This window comes from Malus domestica, chromosome 11 (assembly GCF_042453785.1).
Source record: "Malus domestica chromosome 11, GDT2T_hap1".
NCBI lineage: Eukaryota > Viridiplantae > Streptophyta > Magnoliopsida > Rosales > Rosaceae > Malus > Malus domestica.
Window position 1 is genome coordinate 12,315,911 of NC_091671.1, and position 24,571 is coordinate 12,340,481.

A 24,571-nucleotide genomic window follows, 5' to 3' on the forward strand; every position below is an offset into this window, starting at 1 on the left:
TTCACTTACAAGTAAAGAGGAATATCATTAGACCGTAATACAAAATGACATGAACTGGTAAAATTAAAAACAAAAAATTTAGTAACTACATAAATTAAATAATTTAAAAAAATTTAACCGCTAAAATACCTACCATTGAAGCTGGACTCAAAATTTTAGAAGTTGAAGTTTGAAAAATCATGGTTTTTGAGAGCGTCGGACTCAAATGCTACTACTGTTTTAAAAGTGGAACTCTTTATAAACTCTTAGCCATCCCATATTTTTATCAAAATTTTTATGCCAACGTTATAAAATCCTGTGCCACCAGACCTTACCATTTTTCTCTTCTCACAAATTTGTTTATTTTTTTTATAATTTTTTTTTTTTTGTCGAAACAAAATTTGTTAATTTGACTCACCTCCATTTGTACTTTTGCCGTTTTGCGTCCCCCTCTCTCTTCACCAGCGGTCCAAATAAGCCAACGAGCCGATTAACCATTTTTCTCACGCAGCTTATTATTGTTTTTGACCTTCATTTTCTGACTCTCGATCTTCACGGCCTTTGCTCCCTCCTCCCTCATCGATCTCTCCAAAAAAAAAAAAAAAAAAAATACTAGGGTTTCGACTTTCGAGCTCCGGACCCACCGACCTCCCCCACCTGCTCCCCAAAACCTCCACCTCCCCGGCGACGGCCTAGATTCTTTGCTACTGCTGCTCCCTCTGCTGCCGCCTCTAGGGTTTACAGATCTAAGCCAGCTCTCACTCCCCAGCTCAGCTTTCTCTCTCTTCACCATGTTTTGGAAGCTCACTTCTGCCGCCTCTCCTGTAACCCTCTCTCTTTCCCAATCTCTTTAATTTCGAAACCTAATTCCAGCTGCTTCTTGTCGAAATTGACTGGTGTGGTGTTCTGTTTGATCAATTTGCTAATTCAGAAGTTTAGCTGGTGTGGAGTTTTTAATTGCTAATTAATTTTGTTTAATTGGGTTTTATTGCAAACTGGTTTAGACTGATCGGACGTGGCTGTATTAGTTTCCCAAACTGAATGGAACGTAGATTTTTAGTAAGCTGTACTATTTTCTCGGGTTGGATTTACTTTTTAAGAGCGGTATTTTATTAATGTGATTGAGATTAAAGTTGGGTAGCTCAATTTTTGTAATTCCGGGATATGCGATTACCGCCTGTATTTGCCGGGGTTTGGAGAAGTGGGGTCTTTGAGTATTAAGATTGTGATTGAAGTGGGGGAGCTCAAGTTTTGTAATTTTGTGATGTGTGATTATCGTCTGTTTGGTCGCTGAGAAACCTATGGAAGTAGTGGGAAAGAACTACTTTTGAAGTTCATGCTTTCTGCCTAATGGGGTTTAGATTTGGAGGCTGCACTCTTTAGCTGCATCTAGTTCCCACGTGCTACCTTTTCTTTGTCCAGCTATAAACCATGAGTAACAGTGTTTGACTGCTGTAGTTTTAAGTAGGATTCTTTGCTTAGGACCGCAACGCTTCTATTTTTATAACCTCTGATTTGTTCTTTTTTCTTGTGTATTTTCTACCGTACAGGTGGAGACAGTGCTAGACAAGGAAAATTTTACATTAGAGGAGCTTCTGGATGAAGAAGAGATTATCCAAGAATGCAAAGCCTTAAACACTCGTCTCATTAATTTGTAATGTCTCATTGATGTCTCTTTACGGATTGTACTGCTACTGATATTATCAAAGTTCCCTCCTGTATATATATTAAGCTCAATACCAGAATTTGTTGTCTTTCCTTACAGTTTTTGGGATTTTTGGAGGAATTTTACGTAGTAGATGAAATCTTCTATAATAGGGAACTTGATTGTGGATGAATAATTGATACCCTTGTGTAAGTTTATGTTTTCAGTTTACGGGATAGAGCCCAGGTGGAGCAATTATTGCGTTATATTGTTGAAGAACCTCCTGAGGATGCTGAAAGCAAACGAGCCTTCAAGTATTATTTCATCTTGACAAAGCATACTTTTGACAATGTTTATATATTTCTCTCCAAAATGTTTGAGATTTTTATCTTCTGAGTTTTGCTCTTGATTGTTTGAGTAAATGTTTTTTCTCATGATCTTTAGGTTCCCCTTCATTGCTTGTGAGGTTTTTACTTGTGAAATTGATGTTATCTTAAAGACTTTGGTGGATGAAGAGGAGGTATTCATGATCAAATCTTAATCTTGAATAAGGAATTTAATGTATAAAATCTTGTCTAGTTTTGACATATGCTTATTTTGTTTTTGCAGCTAATGAACTTACTTTTCTCTTTCTTGGAACCAAATCGTCCTCATAGTGCCCCGTTGGCTGGGTATTTTGGCAAGGTAACTTTTGAGGATATTTACAGTTTGTCCTACTTTATCTGGTCTCAAAACGTGTTACTTGACAAATTTTGCGGGAACTTTAGGTTGTTGTATGTCTAATGATACGGAAGACAGCCCCACTTATGAACTATGTTCAAGTAAGTAATTCTGTTGGCTTATCTTTATATTTTTAAACTTCTGCGATTTGGTTTTCTTCATTGCATTAATTTGAGACCAGTACTTTGCACTGTATTGGACCTATTGCCTCTTTGCATTGCCAACAATAGCATCCATATCACTCATTTGTCTAATTGCAATGCTTGCTCTTCTAAGTCAAATGCCATGGTTCTGGAAACAAAGTTTTGTGGGAACTGTTTTAGCTGTGAAATATGGGTGGTATCCTGAAATCGGTCTTTTGTTTGTCTGTGTATATGTTTTGATTTACAATCCTTGGTGTTTACAGGCCCATCAGGATGTTTTCCGTCAGCTAGTTGATTTGATAGGAATTACGTCCATCATGGAGGTATTTAAGACTTAGAATCGAGTTCAAAGTTTTTGGTTTTTTTCATGTAAGATCCTATTTGAAACTCAATCTGAGGTCTCCTTATTGCACAGGTTTTGGTTCGACTTGTTGGTGCGGACGACCATGTGTATCCCAATTTTATTGATGTGATGCAATGGTTAGCTGAAAGTAATCTGCTTGAAATGATCGTAGATAAGTTGAGCCCAACTGTAAGTGAAAGATTACATTCTTGTTTATCAGTAGAATTTTATCTTTCCTTATCTACTTATTTATGAAACATATCCCTAGTTACTACTTAATTATGGATACAATTTGTTTCTTTAGTCATTATGGTAACAATGTCTTACTTCCTCAATTCGTGATACCTTTAGTAGAGAGTCATATATGTTGACAACATAACCTAATGGATATCTGTTTTACTTGAATGCTCATATGTCCTGTGTATGTCCACTTTTGATGTGGATTTCATCTGTGCACTGTTTTAGTAGTTACATAAATGTGCTACTCCTTAGATCCAGGAAACACAAAGAATCAAAAGTGTTGCATACTTTGTCACCTTAACTTTATGCCTTTGGCCTCTCTAGTTGGAGTTCTATATGATTTTATTGTTTTTGGTAGGATTTAATAACAAAAGAGAGACTACTATAATTGAACTTAAAATTTTAATTGGAGAAAACACTAAATGGTAACATACATTTTCATGAGCTTAAGAAGTTTGGAATAAATGTTAAATAACTTAGCTTAAGAGCTGCCCTGGTGCATCTTCATCTATCTAACATCATTCTTTTTTTACTTTGGACCAGAATTCTCCTGAAGTTCATGCTAATGTAGCTGAAACACTTTCTGCTATAACTCGAAATGCTCCTTCGGCCCTAGCCAACAAACTTTCTAGCCCAAGGTTTGTGATCAGGACACTTTTTTGGTTGGCTTTGAGTATTTATTACGTTTTAGTACATTTTATGTGGATTGGTTTTCAGTTTTCTTAAATACTTCTATGCAGTTTTGTTACAAGGATATTTGGTCACGCATTGGAAGATTCACATTCAAAGTCTGGTCTTGTACACTCACTTTCTGTCTGCATCTCTTTGTTGGATCCGAAAAGATCAGCAGTTTCTTCTCCCTTGTTCCATTCTTTTCGGGGCCAACATATGTATGAGTCTCCAGTCCCTGTTAATCCAGATACTGTCAGTGCAATGCTCCCAAAACTTGGTGAGTGCAAATACTGATGCCGTAATTTGTCCAAAAATTGCAAAATTGCGTTTGTTTAGCTTCCTTGCACGTGTAATTCTGCTGGTGTTTATTTTTTTTTTCGGCTGATTAGTATTCTGCTGTTGTTACATCATTGTTTAGTTTTTCAGTTGCAGTTTTCAACAATAAATTTTGAATCTTCACTCTGCTATTAAATTTTTAATATAACTTTGACCTTTTGTTGCTACATGAAAGTAGAAGGGAATATCTTGGGGTAAAGAATTTTGAACCTCACAGTGGCTTTGAAATATGACAAGGCTTTGGGTTATGATAAAGGCTTATATCATAGGGGGAAAAATATTGCCACGTTGGGACTGCCATTAGAATATGCCTCATATTTGTACAGACCTGAGGGCTATTAGGATTTGTTAATACAGTGATACTTTTACCATTGGAATATGCCTTATTTTTTGTTATAGCTGCCTAAAAGAAAAAGAACGGTTTCTTCGTTGTGATTTTAAGATTCAAAGTGGTTGTCCAGGCGACTTGCTTGTGCTTTTGAATGTGTCATGGGATGAGAAAACATTGCCGACGACATACGGAGAGTTGAGGCCTCCACTTGGAAAGCATCGTTTAAAGGTTGGTTTTTCTTATGACCTCTACAGGAGTTGAGTAGTATCTGGCTGTTTTGTCTACTAAATTGTTGACTGATTTTTAAATTCAGTACTGTGCTGGCAGAATTATTAATTGATAAGAAATTATGTGTGAAATGAAATTTCCACCCTAATTTACAGAAAGAGAATTGTTAATAATTATTGGAATAATGTAACTGTCAATTTCCCAATTCTCAACTGTTCTGCAATTTATTTCAGATTGTGGAGTTCATTGCTGTTCTACTGAGATCAGGCAATGAAGAGGCAGAAAAGGAATTGGTTAGCTCAGGAACCATCCAACGAGTCATTGATCTTTTCTTTGAGTAAGCTGTTGCTTCAATTTTTAATTTTGAAATAGTGTTAAGTCCTGAGTATAGGTTAAAAAGGGACACTTTCTTCTCTTTTGTTGTAGTGAATGATGTACTTGTTACTAGATACCTAATGTGTTTATTGAATTAATGCAGGTACCCTTACAATAATTCCTTGCATCATCATGTAGATAGTATAATATCGTCATGTTTGGAAAGCAAGAGTGATGCCATTGTTGACCATCTTCTTCGAGAGTGTGATTTAATTGGAAAGTTTCTTCAAACGGATAAAAATCCCATTCTATCTGGTGATGCTAATAAGGTAGAGAAATGGATATCTTGGCTACTCTAATTGTGCACTGTTGTAGTAAAACATTAAATGCTCAACATTCTTGATTTGTTTATAATGCCTCTAGTTCCTTTGTTGGATGAGGTGTATTATAAAAGTGAGAGCATGGTTATACTTGAGTGGAGTTCTAGATTTTTGCAGTGCATGTAACCATATATCAATGACTACCTCTAGTTGTTTGTTGATTTTATTTCAAGCTCTGATAATGAGTTTTTCTCTATGTAGCCAACGGTACCTGCTACTGGAAAATCAGCACCACGAGCAGGAAACCTCGGACACATCACAAGAATTTCTAATAAGCTCATTCAGTTGGGAAACAGCCAAAGCCGGGTTCAGGCATGCCTTCAGGTAGGTTGCAGGTCTGAACTTTGATTTACTACAAGAAGCATACATATTTGGATCGTGGCATTTTTCTCATGTGTGATTTTGATGGTGATCAAACTTAATTGTAACTTTATTGTCAAATGACTCTTTCTCTGTGAAGCAATTCAACCATATTTCAAGTCATATCTAATATCTTTGCTCTAAAGTCTGCGTCTATATTATCAACTCAAATTTATTGCCCTTTACCTCTCTATATTGGTAAGATTATGATGTTGTTATCACATTTTGGGATACTTGAGTGGGTGTTAGTGGTTTTGACAGCTAGTTTTATTTTTAGTGTTTTTCCTTATAAAACTTTGCTTGGCTTGTTTTTCTAGGAAAATAGCGACTGGAATGGGTGGCAAACAACAGTTTTGCAGGAGCGCAATGCAGTTGAAAATGTGTATCGATGGGCTTGCGGGTATGCTGTCGTTCCATTTATCTGCTTTGCAATGTACATTCTTCAAATATGTTAGGGACCACACTGTATACATTACCATATTTTCCATACAACTGACACATTTGCTCAAGCATTTGATTTTTAAAATATCCGTTTTTACATTTTTTTGTTTCACTTTATATTTTCTTCTCACTCACTCAGTCATAAAGAAAAAAAATACACCATGAATTTATATTGTCAACTTTTACTATTTCTCTGTTAATTTAGATGGATTCTAATGCTTTTAATTTTTGTATGTGAATTCCATATAAATCAATTTATTTCCACAATTTCTAATAAAAAATCGCTATTTGATATGAATTTCAATGTCGTCATCGATGTATCCTTATTTATGAACTTAAATATGGCATTTCATATCTACTATGTAGTCCTTGATTTTATTTTCTGTTATTCTATGATATATTCATGGTACACAAAGTGCTTATAGTTGAGCTTTATTAAAACGATCAATGAGTTAACCCTGCTATACATCAGCCTTATATTTTTGGATCTCAACGTCAACTTCACCTACGTTTCTCCTTGTTACGCACAGTCGCCCTACTGCTTTGCAAGACCGGACAAGGGATAGTGACGAGGATGACATGAATGACAGAGATTATGATGTAGCGGCTCTAGCAAATAATCTAAGCCAGGCTTTTAGATACAAAATCTATGGGAATGAGGATGCAGGAGAGGTATCTAGCTCAGTCCTCCCCTTTTATTATTCCTCCATTTTTCTTTTTGTTGGGCTAATGGTTTGGGTTTTCTGCATTTCAGGACCAAGGAGCTCTTGATCGAGATGATGAGGTAATAAATTTTGTTTCTTCCACTGATGTTTTTTTAGTTGATATATAGTACTTGATGGTAACTGTTCTTATCTAAGCATGAGTAAGTTCTGTAAAGAGGTCGGAATAGAAAAAAGATAACCCATGTAAGCATTTTTAATAAGGAAAACTAACGAAAAGGGTTTGAAAACTTTGAGTTTTAACGAGAAGGACAAAATAAAGGATAAAGTGAATAGTACTAGGTTTGACTTTTTAGGGTAAAAATGTGGTTTTTCGTTAAAGTGAACAGTACCGCGGGCTTTTCGTTAAAACTCCCTTAATAATATTTATTATTATTTTTTTATGTTCAAAAAAAAAATAATATTTATTATTATTTTTTGGTTTAATTACATTCTGAATGAGGGGGTTGGATTTATAAATGCAGGATGTCTACTTTGATGATGAATCTGCTGAAGTGGTCATATCATCCTTGCGTCTTGGTGATGACCAAGGAAGGTAAGTTTGTAACCTTTTGTTTATTTACCACTGTTTGTATGAAGAAAAATAAACTTTGAAATTTGGGTTCAGTGGAGAAATATTGCGTCTGAAAGGGTTGCAAATTTACATGAGATTCGATTTAGTTTATAAATTTGTCAATTTTTCATAAGCTCTTTTGTGTGTTCCTTTTCATTGTTATCTTCTGAACATCATCCATGTTGATAGGTCTGCTAGTTTCTACTGTAGGTGAAAAGGTGGGCTAGAAAATTAAGTATCCTATAGTCATTTCAAGACAATATGATTGAAATGAAACAATAATCAACAAGGCTTGATAGGCTTGATGGTTCGCATGCAATCCTCCCGTGCAACAAACTGGCAGTTAGAACTTAGGTCTATAATAAGGTGCAACATTTTCAGAGACATTATATAGCGACTAGCAGCTTGACTTGTAGACCTAAAATACCAAAATATTGCAAGAAAAAAGAAGAGATTTTATTGTATTCTCATGTCTTCCATTGTTCCAAGGTGGAGTATCTTATAAGGTATGTCGTTGCAATGTATTAAATATGTTCAACTAATTGCTTCACGAGGCTGGCAATTGATGTCTATGTATTTTCTCTCTAGTTGTAATGTCATATGCATAAAAATTCAAACATATATCTTATACATAACATATATTGTATATGTTCTTGTGATTTACAAACTACATAACTTATTGCTCCACACAAGGTTGAAAATTGTTGGTCATAAATTTTATGTCTGGTTGTGGTGCAAAAGTGCTTGATATTGAAGTGTCAAGTGCATGAGAGCTTAAAATTGGCTCAGGTGCTGTGTATTACAAGTTTCGCTGTAGAATATGTTTAATGTGGATGCTGAATAGTTTTAATCCTGAATGCAGCAGTTTATTCACAAATTCCAACTGGTTTGCATTCCAAGATGATAGAACCGGTGATGAACCTGTGGGCACATCACTGTCAGAGATGGAAGAAGTAAACTTGAACGGCACTGCAAATGGTGGTAATAGCAGTAGTGATGATGAGGTTGTGGTAGGGGAGGATGATGAGTTGGCCGGGAGTAAAGAGACTGTCAATGGCGCGTCCAGTTCCAACAGAAACCTTATGAATGGATTTAGCAACGGTGGTAACATGAACCCAGATGGCGAGAAGACAAGTGCCTCCAGTGACTTGGGGGGTTTCTTCAGATTTGAGACATCTGATAATGATGACATGTTTGGAGACAGGCCTTTGCCTGAATGGGTGGGATGGAGTGAATCATCAGATTTGCAAGTCGGCGGCGCAAGTGTTAATCCATTTGAGGATCATGATGACGCAGTTGTCAATCCTTCAACTGCCGAGGTAGTGGCACCAGATGCTGGTGCTAGTTTGCACTCAAGTGGAGAACCTACACTTCCAAATGGCTCTCCTCCATCCTCCACTGCTTCTACTGCAGGGTCAGTGGGCAGTGATGTGAGCCAGAGATCAGCTGCTGTCCCATCACTGTTTGAAGAGGATGTTGAATTCGTGGGTGTGGAATTGGATGGTACTGAGAAGGCTATGGAGCAGGCTCTTAAAGAGGGTATCGTAGGGGAGGCAGGGCCATTGAAGAAAAACATTATGCCGAAGGTGCCAGAAAAAGAGAACCCTGATGACGGTGAGGCTGCAAATAAGGAGTTCAATGACACCAACTATTGGAGGGTTGATCAGGAAGTGGCTGTTTTGGAGTAAATTGTGGGTTTATCCTTCTTAAGGCTGTTTGAATCTGAAATTGAGTCTGAAAGCCAGGGCCCCAATTTCCGGTTGGCAGCATGTCAGCGGCTTATGCAGCAGCAGCAGTCATGTACAGTATATTTTTGTTTCGAAGGTAGGTTGTGTTATGGTTATTTTCTGTTTATTTATTGTTAACTCATTGTTTATTATTGAAAGGTTTGTTTCTCCCTGATACCGAGTATGGGAATTTCCCAGATCCAAAATGTTTTCCGTATTTTCGTTTCTGGCTGGAATCATTCGTAATGTGGGATCTATATCTATCATTGTGGCATCCGGACTGATTTAAGTATAAATTGGTTAGGTATTGTTGTGATTCTATACGTATCTACTGCAGTTTTGATGGTCACTGCCTTGTCCCGCTCTCGATTGAATTTTTCTTATTAGCATGCAAAGTGATTCAATGTGTTGATTGCCTTTTCGGCTTGGTTCGCTTCCACCAAACGTAATCGGTTTGGTTGCCATTTTACGTGCGATTTTCACACCATCTTTCGAGTTTTAACGCTCTCATTTGATTACTTTTAGCGTCCTTTTATTTTTATTGGTACCGGTGAAATAACCGATATTTAATTTGAACCAAACCATGATTCCATTATGCAATTATGCGTGAAATAAGGTGCTGAGTGAAAATGCAGCCAGCCTCTTGGAACTGAAAACTTATTAGAGCAAGTCCACCCCAAAGGGGTAAGTCGGCTCACAGCCTCCAAAATGGCCTGCCACCCACAAAAAGTGCTCCAGCCCAGCCTAATAGGCTTGCACCTAGCCCACGCCATTCCATAGGCTGGCCTAGAATGTGCTGAACCAAGGCCCGGCCTATGTAATGTCATGTTGATGCCAGCATGACATTACAGGCCATTTTAATTTTTTTTTGCGCCAGGCACATGGGAAACACTCGCGAGTGGCCGTGCGTTTCGACAAGAAAAAGCGAGCAAGGCCCGCATGTGCAGGTGCGACAAGGGCGAGGGTCCGGATGCCACATGGCTCATTCTGGACCGTTGGATTTCCAATGGTAAAAAAAAAATTTGAAATTCAAATCCAATGCCTAGCCACGTGCGTGATCTGGGTTGTTGGATTTGAATTCTTTTTCAAATCCAACAGTTCAGATTAATTATCTTAATAAAAAAATGTTAAAAAATTCAGAAAAACTAAAAAAATATATATATATATTTTTCCATAAATATCTAACCATCATCTTCCATCTTACATCACGTTTCAATATTTTCAACACTTTCAATCAAAATAGTACTTTCGGATAATGACACGTAACGTGACAAGATTGGTTAAAAATCATATCCGAAATTAAAACTATTTTTTTTTATTTTGTAAAAAAATTAATAATATTTCAAATGGGTTGGGTGGTGCCACCATATTTTGTAAGGATGAAGATGTTTGTGCCAGCATATTTTTTAGGGATGGAAAAACATTTGGTCAATTTACTATTCATATGATCTATCATTGTTACTGGGTGGATTAAATAGGTGAGTGCCAACGCATTTTTCAAAGGTGGATTTGCTTTTAGAGAAGAAACAGAGAGATTCTGATGCACGCAGGGAAACATGTTTATTTTTATGTCTTTGCACGTATAATTCATTCACGAATTGGCTCTTCTTCCAATCCACCCTTTGACCATTTGACTTTTTGACTCTCGCGAATCACTCTGCTTTACTTTTATGACTACTCTAATTAAGTTGAGAAATCCTTCACACTCTCTACTGATTTTTTATTTATTTATTTATTAGCATTATTTTGAGGAGCTCTTATTATAAGTGATATTGTTTTTCTCATTAAGTTCCAATTTACTAAAGGGGAGGCGAGAGACGATGATTGAAACCAAGAAGCATTAGTTGAAGAGAAATATCATATTCACCAGAACAATCCAACATTTTTTCACACTCCCTAATTAACCTTGAATTAATCAAACGAATTGGGACACTGAGTTTTAGGTGTACATATACAAGAGTGAACCAATGATATCGTTTTCAGTGAATTAACAAGTAAAAACAGGAGGAGGCAAATGACCTCTTAATCTCGTATTGACAGAAAATAATCATGTTTATACATTTTCGTACTGATTTGACTCCCATTAATTGTTCGTTTAGTTAATAATTAATTATTTAATCCGCCAACATTATCTTTTGTGAAAGAAAAACAAGAGGCGGAGGAAGTGGGAGTGGATGGGTGGAGTCAAATCCCTAAATCCCTAAATCCCTAAAATCCCAATCCCAACATCTCAAATCAATCCCTTAGCCAACAATGGAGGCCCGGGCCCGGCCATCAAAAAGGCGACACAAGCGTTGGACCGGACGTGCCCGATGATGTCACTAACCCAATACTTAATTGTCCTTTGGGACCACTGCACGTGTGCGTTGCGCATTTTTCCAGTTTTTTTAATTTTGATTTTTTGTGCTTATTTTTGTTGGGATTAACAAAATAAAATAAAAAATAAAAAAAGTGGTCTTAAAGTTGAACCTGTGACCGCTGACTGAATATTGACAAGTGACCAGACCCAAATTAGGGGCAGGGAGGCAGGCAGGCATGGCATGTTTCTGGGGTTTCAGATCCCAATGCCCCAACCCCAGGTTATATCCCAACACAATACATGAATAAATATAATTGCACTATTTATTTTTTATACTTAATTTTGTTTTGAGTTGTGAAATACACAATGCTAATCTCCGATTTTTCTTCAATAGTACGTATCATTCTAAGTGATCTGATGAATTAACGGTTCGATTATTTTTTTTTTTTAATAAATGATATTATTTACATTAAGGGGGTGGAAGAGTGGACTAAGCATCACAATGGATTAGCAATAATATGATCCAAATTCGTCCTTGACAAGAATCGAACCTATGATATTTTATTTATAAGTTAACAAGAATACTACTAGATCGTAGTACTAAGTGGTAAATTAATGGCTGGATTTTGTATGTAAGAATTTAATAAATTTTTACAACGATTAAATTCTGCATAAAACTCGTACATTGAGTGATACGTACTGTTGTAGCCAGACTTATTAACATAATCTATCTTTTTTTTTTGTGCATAAATTAGAACTTAACATGTGTATTAACTTTTGTTTTTGTGATTTGAATGAAATATTTATTTTTGTGTGAGATTGTGATTTACAACGAAGGAGCGCCATTCAGTCGAGGGTTTCCTCGCATAATTCTCACGTTCCATAGTTGCGTGATCTAAGGTGATGGTCCTCGGGCTGACGAATGAGTTCGGTTTTATCTTTCTGTATTTTCTTTGTATTTGATTGTGCACGAAGGGATTTTGTACAAGTACCATCTGAACTTGCAAGCATGTGTGTCAATACCATCTAAAGTTTTAATTTTTAAGTTTTACCACCTGAACTTTATTAACTGTTGGAATCTACAATCTACATTACTTTCCATCCATTTTGCTGTTAAAACATGTCAAGTGCCCCTTGCACAGAGGGATTTTTTGTCAAATATTCATTTCCTAGGGCTTGCTGGTATGAATTTGTACAAACGCAGAAGGGTTTTTTTTTTTAGGAAAACTAATTAAAAGGGCTTGAAAACTTTGAGTTTTAATGATAAGAACAAAATAAAGGGTAAAGTGAATAGTACTATGTTTGACCTTTTAGTGTAAAAATGTGGTTTTTCGTTGAAGTGAACAGTACCGTAGGTTTTTCGTTAAAACTCCTTTTTTTTTAGCAGTGTCGAAGTCAGATAATGAAGAAAAGAGAGAAGTTGATTTTGGCAAGGATTATTGAAGAATTGAAGTGAAAATTATGCAAAAGTCTTGTCTTTCATTTACAATGAGTTTTCAAGATTTTTTTTTTAATTTTTTTTTTGTAGGTAAGCAATTAGGTTTGTGGTTCACCTTAATTTATTCAACTATTAATTTTTCAAACTCTTATGGAGGGAATTGCCGAACTAGGACAGTACACAATCCTAGTTTTGGTGCCACATTAACTCAGGCAGTATTACTTTGGAGCCAATTGGATTCTAGCCAACCCCATAAAGTTAATTGACAATAATATCCCTACAAATGACATGTTTTGACGGCAAAATGGATGGATAGTAAAGTAAGTGGTAGATTTCAACAATTAAGAGATTTCCAGTGGTAAACAATAAAAAATAAAAGTTTAGGTGGTATTATTGCACATGCTTACAAGTTCAGATCGTACTTGCGCAGAAAAACCCTAAAAAATTATTTTATGTGAATTACTAGAAGGAAGGAAAGAAAGATTATAACTTGTTAATGATTTGTATTATTTTATTGCTGCATCAAACTTCTTAAAATATTTTAAAGCAATGGTGGCAAATAGCAAATGCAAATTCAATAAGATTCAGAACTAGATTCTCTCGAATTAGAATGGTTGGAGTCAGTGGCTAATATAACAGATAATCTAATAAAATCTATCGTTTGATAAAAAATATTAAAAAAATTCAATGTTATTTTCTCTGCTATGTTGAAGTTGAAGGACAATAGGCAAATTCTTTTACTTTTAATAAGTTTATTTTTTATTCCTTGGATCATAAGATATGTCAGTTGGAAATGGAGAGAACACCAAAGAGTAGAACAGTAGGTGCATCATATTATTCTTGTCAATGCAAATCCAACAACAGCAAAAGCCAATTCCATAAAGTAAAAAAAAAAAACTAAATGCCAAGTCATCAATTCCATTGTAACTTTTGGCACTAACGTGACTTCAAGTATGGGTGACAATTTCAAATGCGACAAATTTCACCATTTAAATATGTATTGAGGTCTTCACGAGTAACATCGTTGAACTAAAATTCTATTGATAAAATGATAACTTTTCTCATTTCTCTCATTTATATATCTTTTTACGTATTGATCAACATGTGAATTAACACAAACATTATATATATATATATATGTAAATAAATTTAAACATAAGATTTTGGCTTGATAACGAGTCCCGTCCAGGAATAAAAAAATTAAAAGCTCAGATGATGAGAGAAATAGACACATCGATTTATCAATTTCCGTTTTAGAAAATGGAACATATTAGTCTTAAATAATTAGAGATAATGTGTAGTATACAGTCGCCTATCTGTACGTATACCATTTGTTGGAATCTGGTTCACATGCAGTACTTGGATTCAAGCTTAAGCAACATGCCTGCATGGGCATCATGGAAGCCAACCAAGCACCTGGCTTTCCTCAAAACGAATCCCAACAAGCAGCTGCAGTCGCCTTCATCATTTGTCTTCAAGAATCCCAACAACCACATCATAAACCTAATGACATTGCAGGCCAGATAACGCCAGTTTTTTTAAATAATAAACATATTTATTTGGTATTATATGAAGATAAAATTCTAGTACATATTTTCCTTTCAATTTGTCTTGTCAATTAAGTTGAAAGAAGTCTCATGTTCGACTCATAAAACACAGAACGCGCTCAACTCTGTTCTGAATACGTTACCTCGTTTAAAAAGTGTTTAGTTGATTTTGCTAAATGCATAGAATTGTTTAAGATCTTCATGAGCAGTGAGCACCTTTAGATCAGATCAAGTTAGATGGGCAAGAAAATTTCCACCAAAACATTAGGCATTTTTATAAAATTAAAAAGGAGTTCAATATCCCATTTCTCCTAGCTAATATTAAGTTAAAAACTTCAACACACACTCAGTATTCTCAAGCATCTGGTCTCAAATGCTATATACTGGAGTCTACACTAAGCAAATATGCTCAAAGGACCCGTCTTGTTTGTTGCTCCCAGTCCATTTTCCGCATTTTGCATTCCTCGAATCCACGTCCTGCGACACAGTTTTTCGACTTTCAGTTTATAGGCGGTACATAAATGATGAAATCTGCTTAGTTAACTCAAAATGGCAAACACAGGAAGCTGTTCTTATGTATTGAAAATTAGTTCGAAACGTTTAGCGGTGTTTGAAAGAAGGGAATGTATTGGGATGAAGATGAATAAATATATCAAGCACGAGACTATTTTTTTTCCGCTTACCTTCCAATACTTTCGGTGGCCGGATGTGTTATAATAGTCAGTCTTTTTGCAGTTTTCATAAAATCACTGCATTGCAAAAAGGAGAAGGGAAAAAAACCCACAAATAAAAAGTTATACTGGAAATGTAAGATAAGTTTTCATGCACAGTTCAAAGGCATGCATACGACGATTTCAAGACAAGGAAGATAAAAAGTTATACCTGAATGGCTCAACTCCAGTTTGTTTAACAGAACCTGTTACATCTCGATAAAGAACATGGCTCATGATCTCTGGTTTTTCTATTCCAAACATGTTAGCAAGCCTCCTATATAGCTCTCCATAAGAACTAAGAGCGGAGAGGTCAAGAGTCCGTCCCACATCTTCCGACTCCATGAACACCTTGCAGTGACCAGTTTCTAGGTCAAAGTCAGTAGGTTGAAAATCCTTGTGCCATGAGAACCCAACGCTAGATGATTTTTCTAGCGAAACCTGTCGCCCAAGTGCTGATTCTGAACCGTTAAAGAAAACCTTAGTGTTGTCTTGATTTCCATCTTTTGAACAACTCCGAGTAATCTGCTGCTCAGTAAGTATTGGTTGACCGAAGAGTAAAAACTGGTGTTTCTTCACATTATCAGACTTCTCCGAGTTCTGACTAGAATTCCCCATTGTTAGCAAGCAAGATAGATTCTCATTGCTTCTTGTATGGCCTGCCCTGATGCCATTGGAGATTCTAGAACTTTGATCGAGCTGCTGGAAAGTGGATGAAAACAGCCCCGACTGCAGTTTGTTGTTAAGGTGGAGATCTGATAAAGATATTCTAAATTGAGCATGCCTGGCTCCCTGTATGCCTGCAGGAGTATTGTTGGGTAAACAACACAAGGGGCTGCTGGGCCCGAAGGGGTTGCCTGAAAATGACGGCAATGTTAATTGCCCGTCAAGAGAAAAATCTGGGTGTTGCGGGAGACGCAACTTCTTTCTTGGTGGTGAAAAGGGTGACATTTGGATCATGGGAAAATTTGATACTAGCTCAATCAACCATGGGCTGACACATTTCACATTCTGCAACAAATCTGGCTCGTCCCACGTCACCTGTAATATTGTGGTTTGTTAATAAATGTATAAGCCCGATGATCAAATGGCAGGATTTCAACAAGGTTACACGTTTAAACATACAGCAAAACAGAGATAGCTGCACCAAATCAACAACGGTGGAGAACGTATAAAACAACTGAGTCTAGAACACACAAATTATTCAGACATCTCAGACACTGGAGTTATTTTTGGCCTTAAGGATGACGATGTCATGTGTGCATGTTTCCGTATCGAATCATGCCGGGATGTGACTCCATGAGATGAGAGTCATGCCAGAAACCAGTGCTAACCGCAACAAAAGTTGGTGCTTCAGACCACATTCACAGGCAAATCACACAAGGAGGGTGGTCGATGACACATATCGGAAGACAAGAATTTAGAAACAGAAACTCACAAAAATAATCCAAGGGAAATGAAAATCTAAACAACACTGAATTAGACATGCCATGAATCATTTACATCTTAGTCCTACAAAGGTTCCGAAAATCTAAACAAACACTCCGATTCACTCGGAAACATTTGAGGAGCTAAAATCTGAAGAATTCTTAAACAGTTGTCAGAACAAAAAACCAAAATTAACAAACGAAATTTGAACAAGAAATACAAGTTGAGCAACAAAATCACAGAAAAATAAAATACCTGCAGAAGCCTCCAAGGCGAATTAGGCCAGCGAATCGGGTCAGCAACCTGAACAGAAGAAACTGTCCCCATGAACCAGCTGATCCTCGATGAGTCCTCAGTCTCGAAAGCCATCTTAAACCTCATTCCGGAACACCACTGCACCCTCATCGCCGCCCTCACTGCCGAGGCCTTCACGCAAAACTCCGGCGTGCTCGCCCTCGGATAGTAAACCACCTCAAACGGCTGCCCATTCGCCGCCATAGTCGCCGCCTCAACGACACTCTCAGGCCTCACTCTCCCCTTCCCTCTCATATTCCTTTTGGGACTCAAATTCCCACCCCCATTTCTCATCATCTTGTTCTCCTCCTCTCTCAAAAATACAGAGAACCCGCCGTAAGGCAGAACACAACCTCCAGAGCCACCGCCGCTGCTGTGGCTGTTGTTCCATCCACAAGTCAATTCATTTCCTCCACCGCCATCTAATCCCCTTTTCGCTCTCCGAATCCCAACACAGAGATCGCCATTTTCGGCTCTCAGAAACACAATCGAGTCTCCAGCCACCAATTTCTTCTGGTTCACAAATGTGCTCCACCCCGTAGTTAACAAATGCCGCCGTGGCGTCCCTCTGTAAATGTGCCTGAACTTCCACACCTCGCCGTGAACGTCCTTCGCGATCACCGTCTGCACCGGCGGGTCCGCCGAGTAATCCAACCTTGGAAATATGGTCTCGGCGCAGTACCTTGGGACAGAGAATCCGCCGCCATTGTTGGCGTCGGATTGGGTCAGCGTCTTGGCGAAAGACGCCGGCTTTTCCTGATTTTCCGACCCATCTGCCTCCGTACCCCCATCGTCCGCGGCAAAGGCCTCGTTGTTCTCAATTGGGTTCATCCTAATTTTGGCGAACACCTCGTCGGTTTCCGGGTCCGCCATGAACTTGATGGCGGCCACTCTGCAGAGAACGAGCGACGGGATCCTCTCCGAGGCGGAGAAGAAATCGACGCCGCCACCAGCTTGGGCGTGCTCGGCGTGGCCTTGCGGAAAGTAGAAGACTTCGGAGTTCACCGGAGGCACGTGGACCATGCCGCCGGCGCAGGCGTGCCACAGCTGAGGATCCAAGCTTTTCTCCGACTCTTTCATGGTTCTGGTTCGATTTCAAAACTACCCAGATGATCAAAAATTAAAATACTATGATGGATTTCTGGGTTTTTTTCTTTCTGGATTTGGGTTTTTTGTTGTTAGAACGTTGCTGTTGTATCAAGGCAATGATGAATATAAAGGCTTCAACTTCATGACCACAAAAGGATTTGAGCTTTTTAGAGAGAGAGAGAAAGAGCGGCTTTTGATGATTTCAGAGAGTAAATGCTGCGAGGAAGAAATACAGAGACCCAAAACCAGTTAATGCAAAATACAAAGTGAATGAAAGTGGACCTCCAACAAACAAATCACCGCAATGAATTTTTATTTACCTTTCTTTGGTACAACAAAATCTTCAGAAGAATACAAATCAAACCAAACAAAATGTACCAAAAACAAGTCCCTCTGTTTTACTTTTCACTCCAATTTTTCACCCCTACTAAAAATCAACAAAAAATCAGAGAATAAATCACAGTTTTGAGATCAGTAATCTACCCTCTCTTTTCTCTCTCTTCTTTCTCTCTCTCACTCTCTCTCTCACTCTCTCTCTCTCTTACCTGAGTACGCAATCAGATCTGAAGACAGTGATGAGTTTCTCTCTCTAGAACCGAAACAAAACTCATCTTTATAAAGGGGATTTTTCTTAAAATTCAGCAAATTCAAAGAACTTAAAATAAAAAGTCAACAACTCACTATTACGATCCGGTGTTACTCTTTGCAGATTCGATAACAAAGTAGGTTACACTCTGTGGTTTAATCGAATTGTTATTTTTGTGTACTTAAAACAAAACAAAAAAAAGGTCGTTTGGTCCCTTGGCAAGATCTCTCATCCGAATAAAATAGTGGAAAATATCGCAGCGGGAACTAACAGTGGTAATTGTAGTACTTGTACAGTTGTACTGGGACTGGCTCCGAAATCACAGCAGTCAAGTGGCAAACACTTAAACTCAACCCTTGAGTTAAAACGCCACTCTTGTTCCATTTTAACCTTGGTCCGACAGTGAACTGGCCCTCGGATTAGGACCGACCTTTCTGTGTTTTCTTGCACGCCATTTTTCCGGCGCGTGCAAGTTTTAGCTCGTGTTTGATGGATGTTGAGGTACACGTGCGCGCGGGAGCGTGGGGTGGTGTCTGGTGGGGAAGTGGGGGTCCGCGATGTTTTGGTCGGGGCAGCCGAGGAGGGTTTGATAGGGTGAAAGTGTAGGTGAAAAAGTTGGGATTTACTGTGATGCGACGTTTCGCAATACAACTTTGCTCTATGTAACTTAAAAGGAGGTAGATTGTCGGCCCTCCCTTTTATTTGGATACTCTTCTCATTTCTTTCTATTTTATGTGATCATGATTAAGTCACGTTAATATTTTATATTAAATTTTTTTATAAAGATAATAAGACAAAAAGCAATAAAAATATAAAATGTTGACGTGGCTTAACCGTGACCGCACAAATAGAAAGGGATGGGAATGGCACCCAAACAGAAGGGCACCCAAACAGAAGGGCAGACAATCTGCCTCCAATTTAAAAGGTAGTGTTTTTTCTCACGACTTTTTAGTGTGGTGTATGCTCATCACTTTATTTATCATCGTTAGATGAGTTTGAATTTCAAGATTCGTGTAGTGGATAAGAACAAATCTCAAAATTCAAACTCATCCAAATATGCTAAATAGGGTGATAAACATAAACCACACTAAATGGTGACGAGCAAAAATGCACTCAATTTAAAAATCACTACTTTATAAAATTCAAAATTCGCTTCACATTGCCCTATAGAACTTGATTTTGATCTCATTTTGTCCCGTAAAATTGAAAATTTGTCTTTATAAATCTCAAAATTTGCTTTACGTTGTCTTAAATATTTTAATTTCTTATATGAATTTGATTTAGGTGCGCCAAGCTAATCAATTTATTTATATTTTTTTATTTTTTCAAATTTTTAAACTTAATATTTTCTCATTGTGGAATGTCAATGCATAGTAGAGCTTTATAAACAAACTTATACGTGACATAGTTTTATTAAGCTATGCCACGTATAAGTTTGTTTATAAATGATGACTTTAGTGTAAGAGAGAAGAAGGAGTTCACAAATGAGGTAGCCTATTAGTGTAAGAGAGAAGAAGTTCACAAATGATGACTTTTGAATGATAGAAAGCAATATCAAATCAAAATCAAGTTTTGGGGTGTATATTTTATTAAAATGAAATATTACTATGCCTTTGAATTCGTTCGTGCAAATTGATCTCAAGCAGGGGCGCGCGAGGACGTCTGACTTTTGGAGCTGAGGGGTCTAAAAAAATTGTAAAGAATTACTTGAAGAATTATTTGAAAACTATTTCGGTTTTTTTTTCTTACTTTAAAATTTGTTCACTTCTTTTCATTCGATTCTTTGTGGATTAGATGATTGAAAAACAAGCAAGCCAATATCCTCGATTTTCATGCCGGGGGCGAATCAAATTGTGGTTGTGAAAAAGTTGGAAGAAGTAGCCAAAGACCCCCGGCATTGTAAATGAGATTGGTCATGGCACACTAGCTGATATGGTGTAACACTCGTGACCACACAATAGGATTTTGGTGATTAGTTGGGTTTAAATGATTTATTTATGATTTTAGGGTCTTATTTATGTTGTGGTAGAAAGTTGATCACTTTCAGTCGTTTTTTTGGTCAAAAGAGAAAATTCATTAAAATGAGGAACCAATACAAAAGTTGAGATAGAAAGTACAACAACAAAAGACTCAAGCAATAGGTGAGCTATAACCCAATACAACTAGGGAGGCACACACAAACTTTCGCCCAGCAAAAGCAACAAAGTAACAACAGGAAACCCGAATCTCTAACGTTAGAGTGTAGCTCGCCGCACCCGCTGCATCCGCAATCGCCGAAAGGAAAACAACTTGAAGTTGAGTTGGGCAAATGCATTGCAGCGCCATGCTTGCTCCAATCCAAAAACACACTCGAACCATAAGTTTAATCTTGAAGTGCCAACCAAATCGAACCCCCATGATCCAAACTACCAGCAGCAACACCGGCAAAGAGAACCAAGAAACCAAACAAAAACGAAAAAAGAAAAATGGGAGGGTCGAAGGAGGTGTGTAGAATACCCTTGTTACGACACAAATCGTTCCACTCTTCGTCCAAATTTTCCGGCAATGCCGGTAAGGTAAGGGGCTGTGAAGTGTGGATGTTGCTTTAAGTTTGCAATTTTAGTTACTTCTGAGTGTTTGGACTAGCATACCTAAACACACAGACCCCACCTAGAGGTGTTAGGTCAAGCCTTTAAAAGATAGGGTTTTTTTAGGAGTATAAAGTACGTATCTGACATAAATAAGTCGAGAAAACTCGTCATAATTAGGATTAAGAGCGAGAGAGAAAAAGGTTCAGCCAAGGAGACCGAAGACAATATTCATGGTCGAACGTTTCGAGACTTCCGATTAAGACTTTGAGTTCAGACCTCATTGTTTTAAGGATGTGAAACTAGACATTTTAATGGTTAAGAATCACAAAGAAAAAGAAGTTCAGTTTTTCGAATTATTATGAATTTTACAATTTGAATCTGAGTCGATGGTTTCGTTTACAATAGTAATGATTGTGTCATAGTTGTGATCAAAACAATATGAAACAAACACGGGTCGATGAGTTTTTGGTGCTTTATTCGTGGTTGTTGAGTCCTTCTACTCCAATTTATGCAACCCCAAAAATAGACTTAACAAACCGGTCGTGTATGTCATGTTCTTGTCATATTCATTATCTTAAAGGATTATATCACAGTAAACTCATTATCTTAACAGGATCTTAACAGTGACCCGATAACAACCCAATTCGTTAACAAGTTAACGAATCATGCAAGAAATTGTCATACCTAATGACTAGATTTGACAAATTATATCTAATTAGATTCTTAATGGATGGCCCGATAACGACCAAACTCATTTACAAGTTGACCCGAAACTTGTTATTTTCGTGTTGTTTCGTATCAGGTTAAAGAATCACACAAAAAATTGTTAGGCCTACCTAGAAATGTAATAAGTTTAAATGTGATTAAAACGCAAGCTTAGTTTGTGTGCCCCATGCCCATAGAGTGTGAGGTTTCATTATGTTTTCTTTCTTTTCTAAAAAGAGATCAACTGGTGTATTTACTACGACAGTCTATTTTTCAGGACGCCGAGAAGACTTATAAAGGCATTTCAACTTCTCTCTAACAACTATCATGTAATTCATCAGCCTCTCCTAACATTCCATTATTTAGGTACCAAAGGTCTGTCAGAACAATTGCCGTGGCTAAAATGGTTTAAATGTAACCCCCTCTCAGATCTTTTTTTGGCACAATTTTTGATATCTTTTTTTTTTTGGGTACAATTTCTTAAATCCTTTGGGCATTTGTTTGCCCTCACTAAGTGGGAGTGGACTGGATTAGACTAACTATTAGTCTAGTCCTATGTTTGTTGTTGCACGGGACTAATGTTAATGAGACTAGCTAGGATTAGCCTAGACTAAGAACGTCGCTAGAGGTTCTTAGCGAGAGTCCCCGAAAACCATGGGACTAGCTAAGACCCCTCTCTGCTCTCTGTTTCACGAGACGTCAACCACATCGTTCCCGTTCTCCCTCTTACACCACCAGACGGCCACCAACCTCTCCCCCTCGCCCTGAACCCACAATCATGAGACCTCAGATTTGCCCATCCCCGAGCTCGTTGTCGAGAGGCAACACTTCTCTGCTTAGTTCCTCGGCTTCATCGACTCCTAATCTTGGTCTCCCAAAACCATTTTCAAACACAAATCTAACAGACATGCAACACTTCGCCATACAGCTTTTGTATTCGATCTTTCCTCTTTCGATTCGTTGTGGGTATTTTGGTCCTTCACTCATAACTCCACCAATCTGCTCTTGGAGAAGAATCAGTCGCCGCCATGTTTCACCTGGACTGCTTCTACGGGTTGTGGCAGAGTAAGGCCATGATTCTATTTTTGGGTTTGGATGGCTATTGGGATGATCTGGGGACTGGGTTGCCTTGGACAGAGAAAAAAGATGGGGAGGGAGAGAATAGAAAAATGGAGAATTGTTATGAAAAAAAAGAATGGAGTATACTGATAATATAAATTAAATAATATAATATTAATATATATAGAGTAAATAATATAATATGAAGATTTGTTAATTATTCTATTTTTTAGTCCGACACTGCACCAAACGCTTCACTAAGTCAATCCAGCTTAGTCCCTGAAGCTAATCAAATCTGAAATAATCCAGTACAACAAATGCACCCTTAGGGTACAAGTTCTGAAATATTCACGGCTGGCCTGATTGTCATGGGCTACAAGACGAAAACGGCAAATTGAGGAAAAACATCAACTACATTTCAAAAACATTTGTCAACATTACCTAAGTATAACTTTAGACGGGGACTAGAGAATCTCCACAATTAAAAACAAAACCATTTAATTAAAATATTAAGTTGTATCATTACTCAAAAATGTTTTGTGCTATGTTGACTTATTTTTCAAATACAATAAGATAGAATGACTAAATAGATTTAACGTTAAATTAAGGAGTTTAGATTCTCTACTTGGTGTTGCTATCGTGATTGCTTTTAAAACTACATCGTCATAGATATTTATTTATTAGATTCTAAAAATTATTAAACTCTCAATTGGTTTGTACTTCAATTAGTTAAGAATATTCACATTTGTGATCCTTCTTCCCTCATATCATTTCAGATGTAATTACATCCGCACTAAATAATCAAACGTATTCGATTTATTTTCCAGAGAATTCATAAGAATTTTAGTTATGGAGATTCGAATAGGAATAAATCGTTATCACCTTCTTTGCTTATATTACCAAGAGTATAAGTAAATCCCCAACAATTTTTTTCAATGATTTATATGTTGAATATTTTTTATTTTGTGATTTCATATATTTTGGAAGTCAATAGAAATTATGTAAAGCTGGCAGGTCAATATATTCGTTATTTGCATTAAATTTGAATTTCTGGATGTAGATTAAAGTAATTTAAAATATTTTCATTAATTCGACAAAAAAAAGGTTATATAATAATAATAATAATAATAATAATAAGAGTAATACACTTTTTTAACATACTTTTAAGTGACAACATCAGACTCGTAATGGAAAAAATCTACTTATTATGAAAAGTTGAAAGCTTTTGGTGAAGTAACAGGACCAACATCAATTTTCACCTATGAAAAAGAAAGAAAAAGTCATATCTTATCTTAAAAAGTCTGAAGTCTGGCGTCTAGATCAATGTTCGTGAGGATTTTAAACACAATCTTTTCATGTCTCACCACCTCCTATTTAGAGATCCACGACTACTCTATGTAAAGACCCAGCTACCTTCCTCTCACATTATTCTTATGTTCCACGACCTTCTATTTTGAGACTCAGCACTACCTTATAGTAATGATCACATATTTTCTCACACAACCCCATGGCCCGCCACCTCTGGGTTTTTCACATAAGAATCTCTCCTCTTAGCCTCTAAGCATGATTTTAGAACAGATTCTTGTGTGAGGAACCTGGAGGTGGTGTGAAAAGGGGAGAGACTAAGGTCCTCACGAACACGTGATTTGAATGCCGGACCTAAGACTTTATTTGATTTTAGACACCCATTTTACTTTTTAGCTTAAGCTAC

The 24,571-nt window shown here is 37.2% G+C and overlaps 2 protein-coding genes across 3 annotated transcripts; one reads left to right on the forward strand and one right to left on the reverse strand.

Moving 5' to 3' along the window:
- Nucleotides 1-314: 314 nt before the first annotated feature.
- On the forward strand, nt 315-9,484 carry LOC103447891 (uncharacterized). 2 transcript variants are annotated; one of them, XM_029088529.2, is made up of 19 exons: nt 315-803; nt 1,530-1,633; nt 1,852-1,938; nt 2,069-2,144; nt 2,234-2,308; nt 2,392-2,445; nt 2,751-2,810; nt 2,903-3,019; nt 3,614-3,708; nt 3,811-4,019; nt 4,540-4,637; nt 4,871-4,974; nt 5,116-5,281; nt 5,534-5,656; nt 6,010-6,092; nt 6,664-6,805; nt 6,888-6,917; nt 7,320-7,390; nt 8,271-9,484. In XM_029088529.2, exons 1-19 carry the CDS (start codon nt 771-773, stop codon nt 9,094-9,096), a joined length of 2,553 nt encoding a protein of 850 aa, XP_028944362.1. In that variant the 5' UTR covers nt 315-770; the 3' UTR covers nt 9,097-9,484. The 2 variants fall into 2 exon arrangements, with proteins under 2 accessions (XP_028944362.1, XP_008385322.2); XM_008387100.4 differs by having other exon boundaries at nt 8,274-9,484.
- A 5,185-nt stretch (nt 9,485-14,669) lies between these two features.
- Nucleotides 14,670-18,526, reverse strand: LOC103447892 (auxin response factor 18). The gene is made up of 5 exons (XM_008387102.4): nt 18,261-18,526; nt 16,813-18,156; nt 15,302-16,170; nt 15,103-15,168; nt 14,670-14,896 (listed from the first exon to the last, which is right to left on the reverse strand). The coding sequence occupies exons 2-5, from the start codon at nt 17,929-17,931 to the stop codon at nt 14,815-14,817; spliced, it is 2,136 nt and encodes a 711-aa protein (XP_008385324.2). The 5' UTR covers nt 17,932-18,156; nt 18,261-18,526; the 3' UTR covers nt 14,670-14,814.
- Between the last annotated feature and the right edge of the window lie 6,045 nt (nt 18,527-24,571).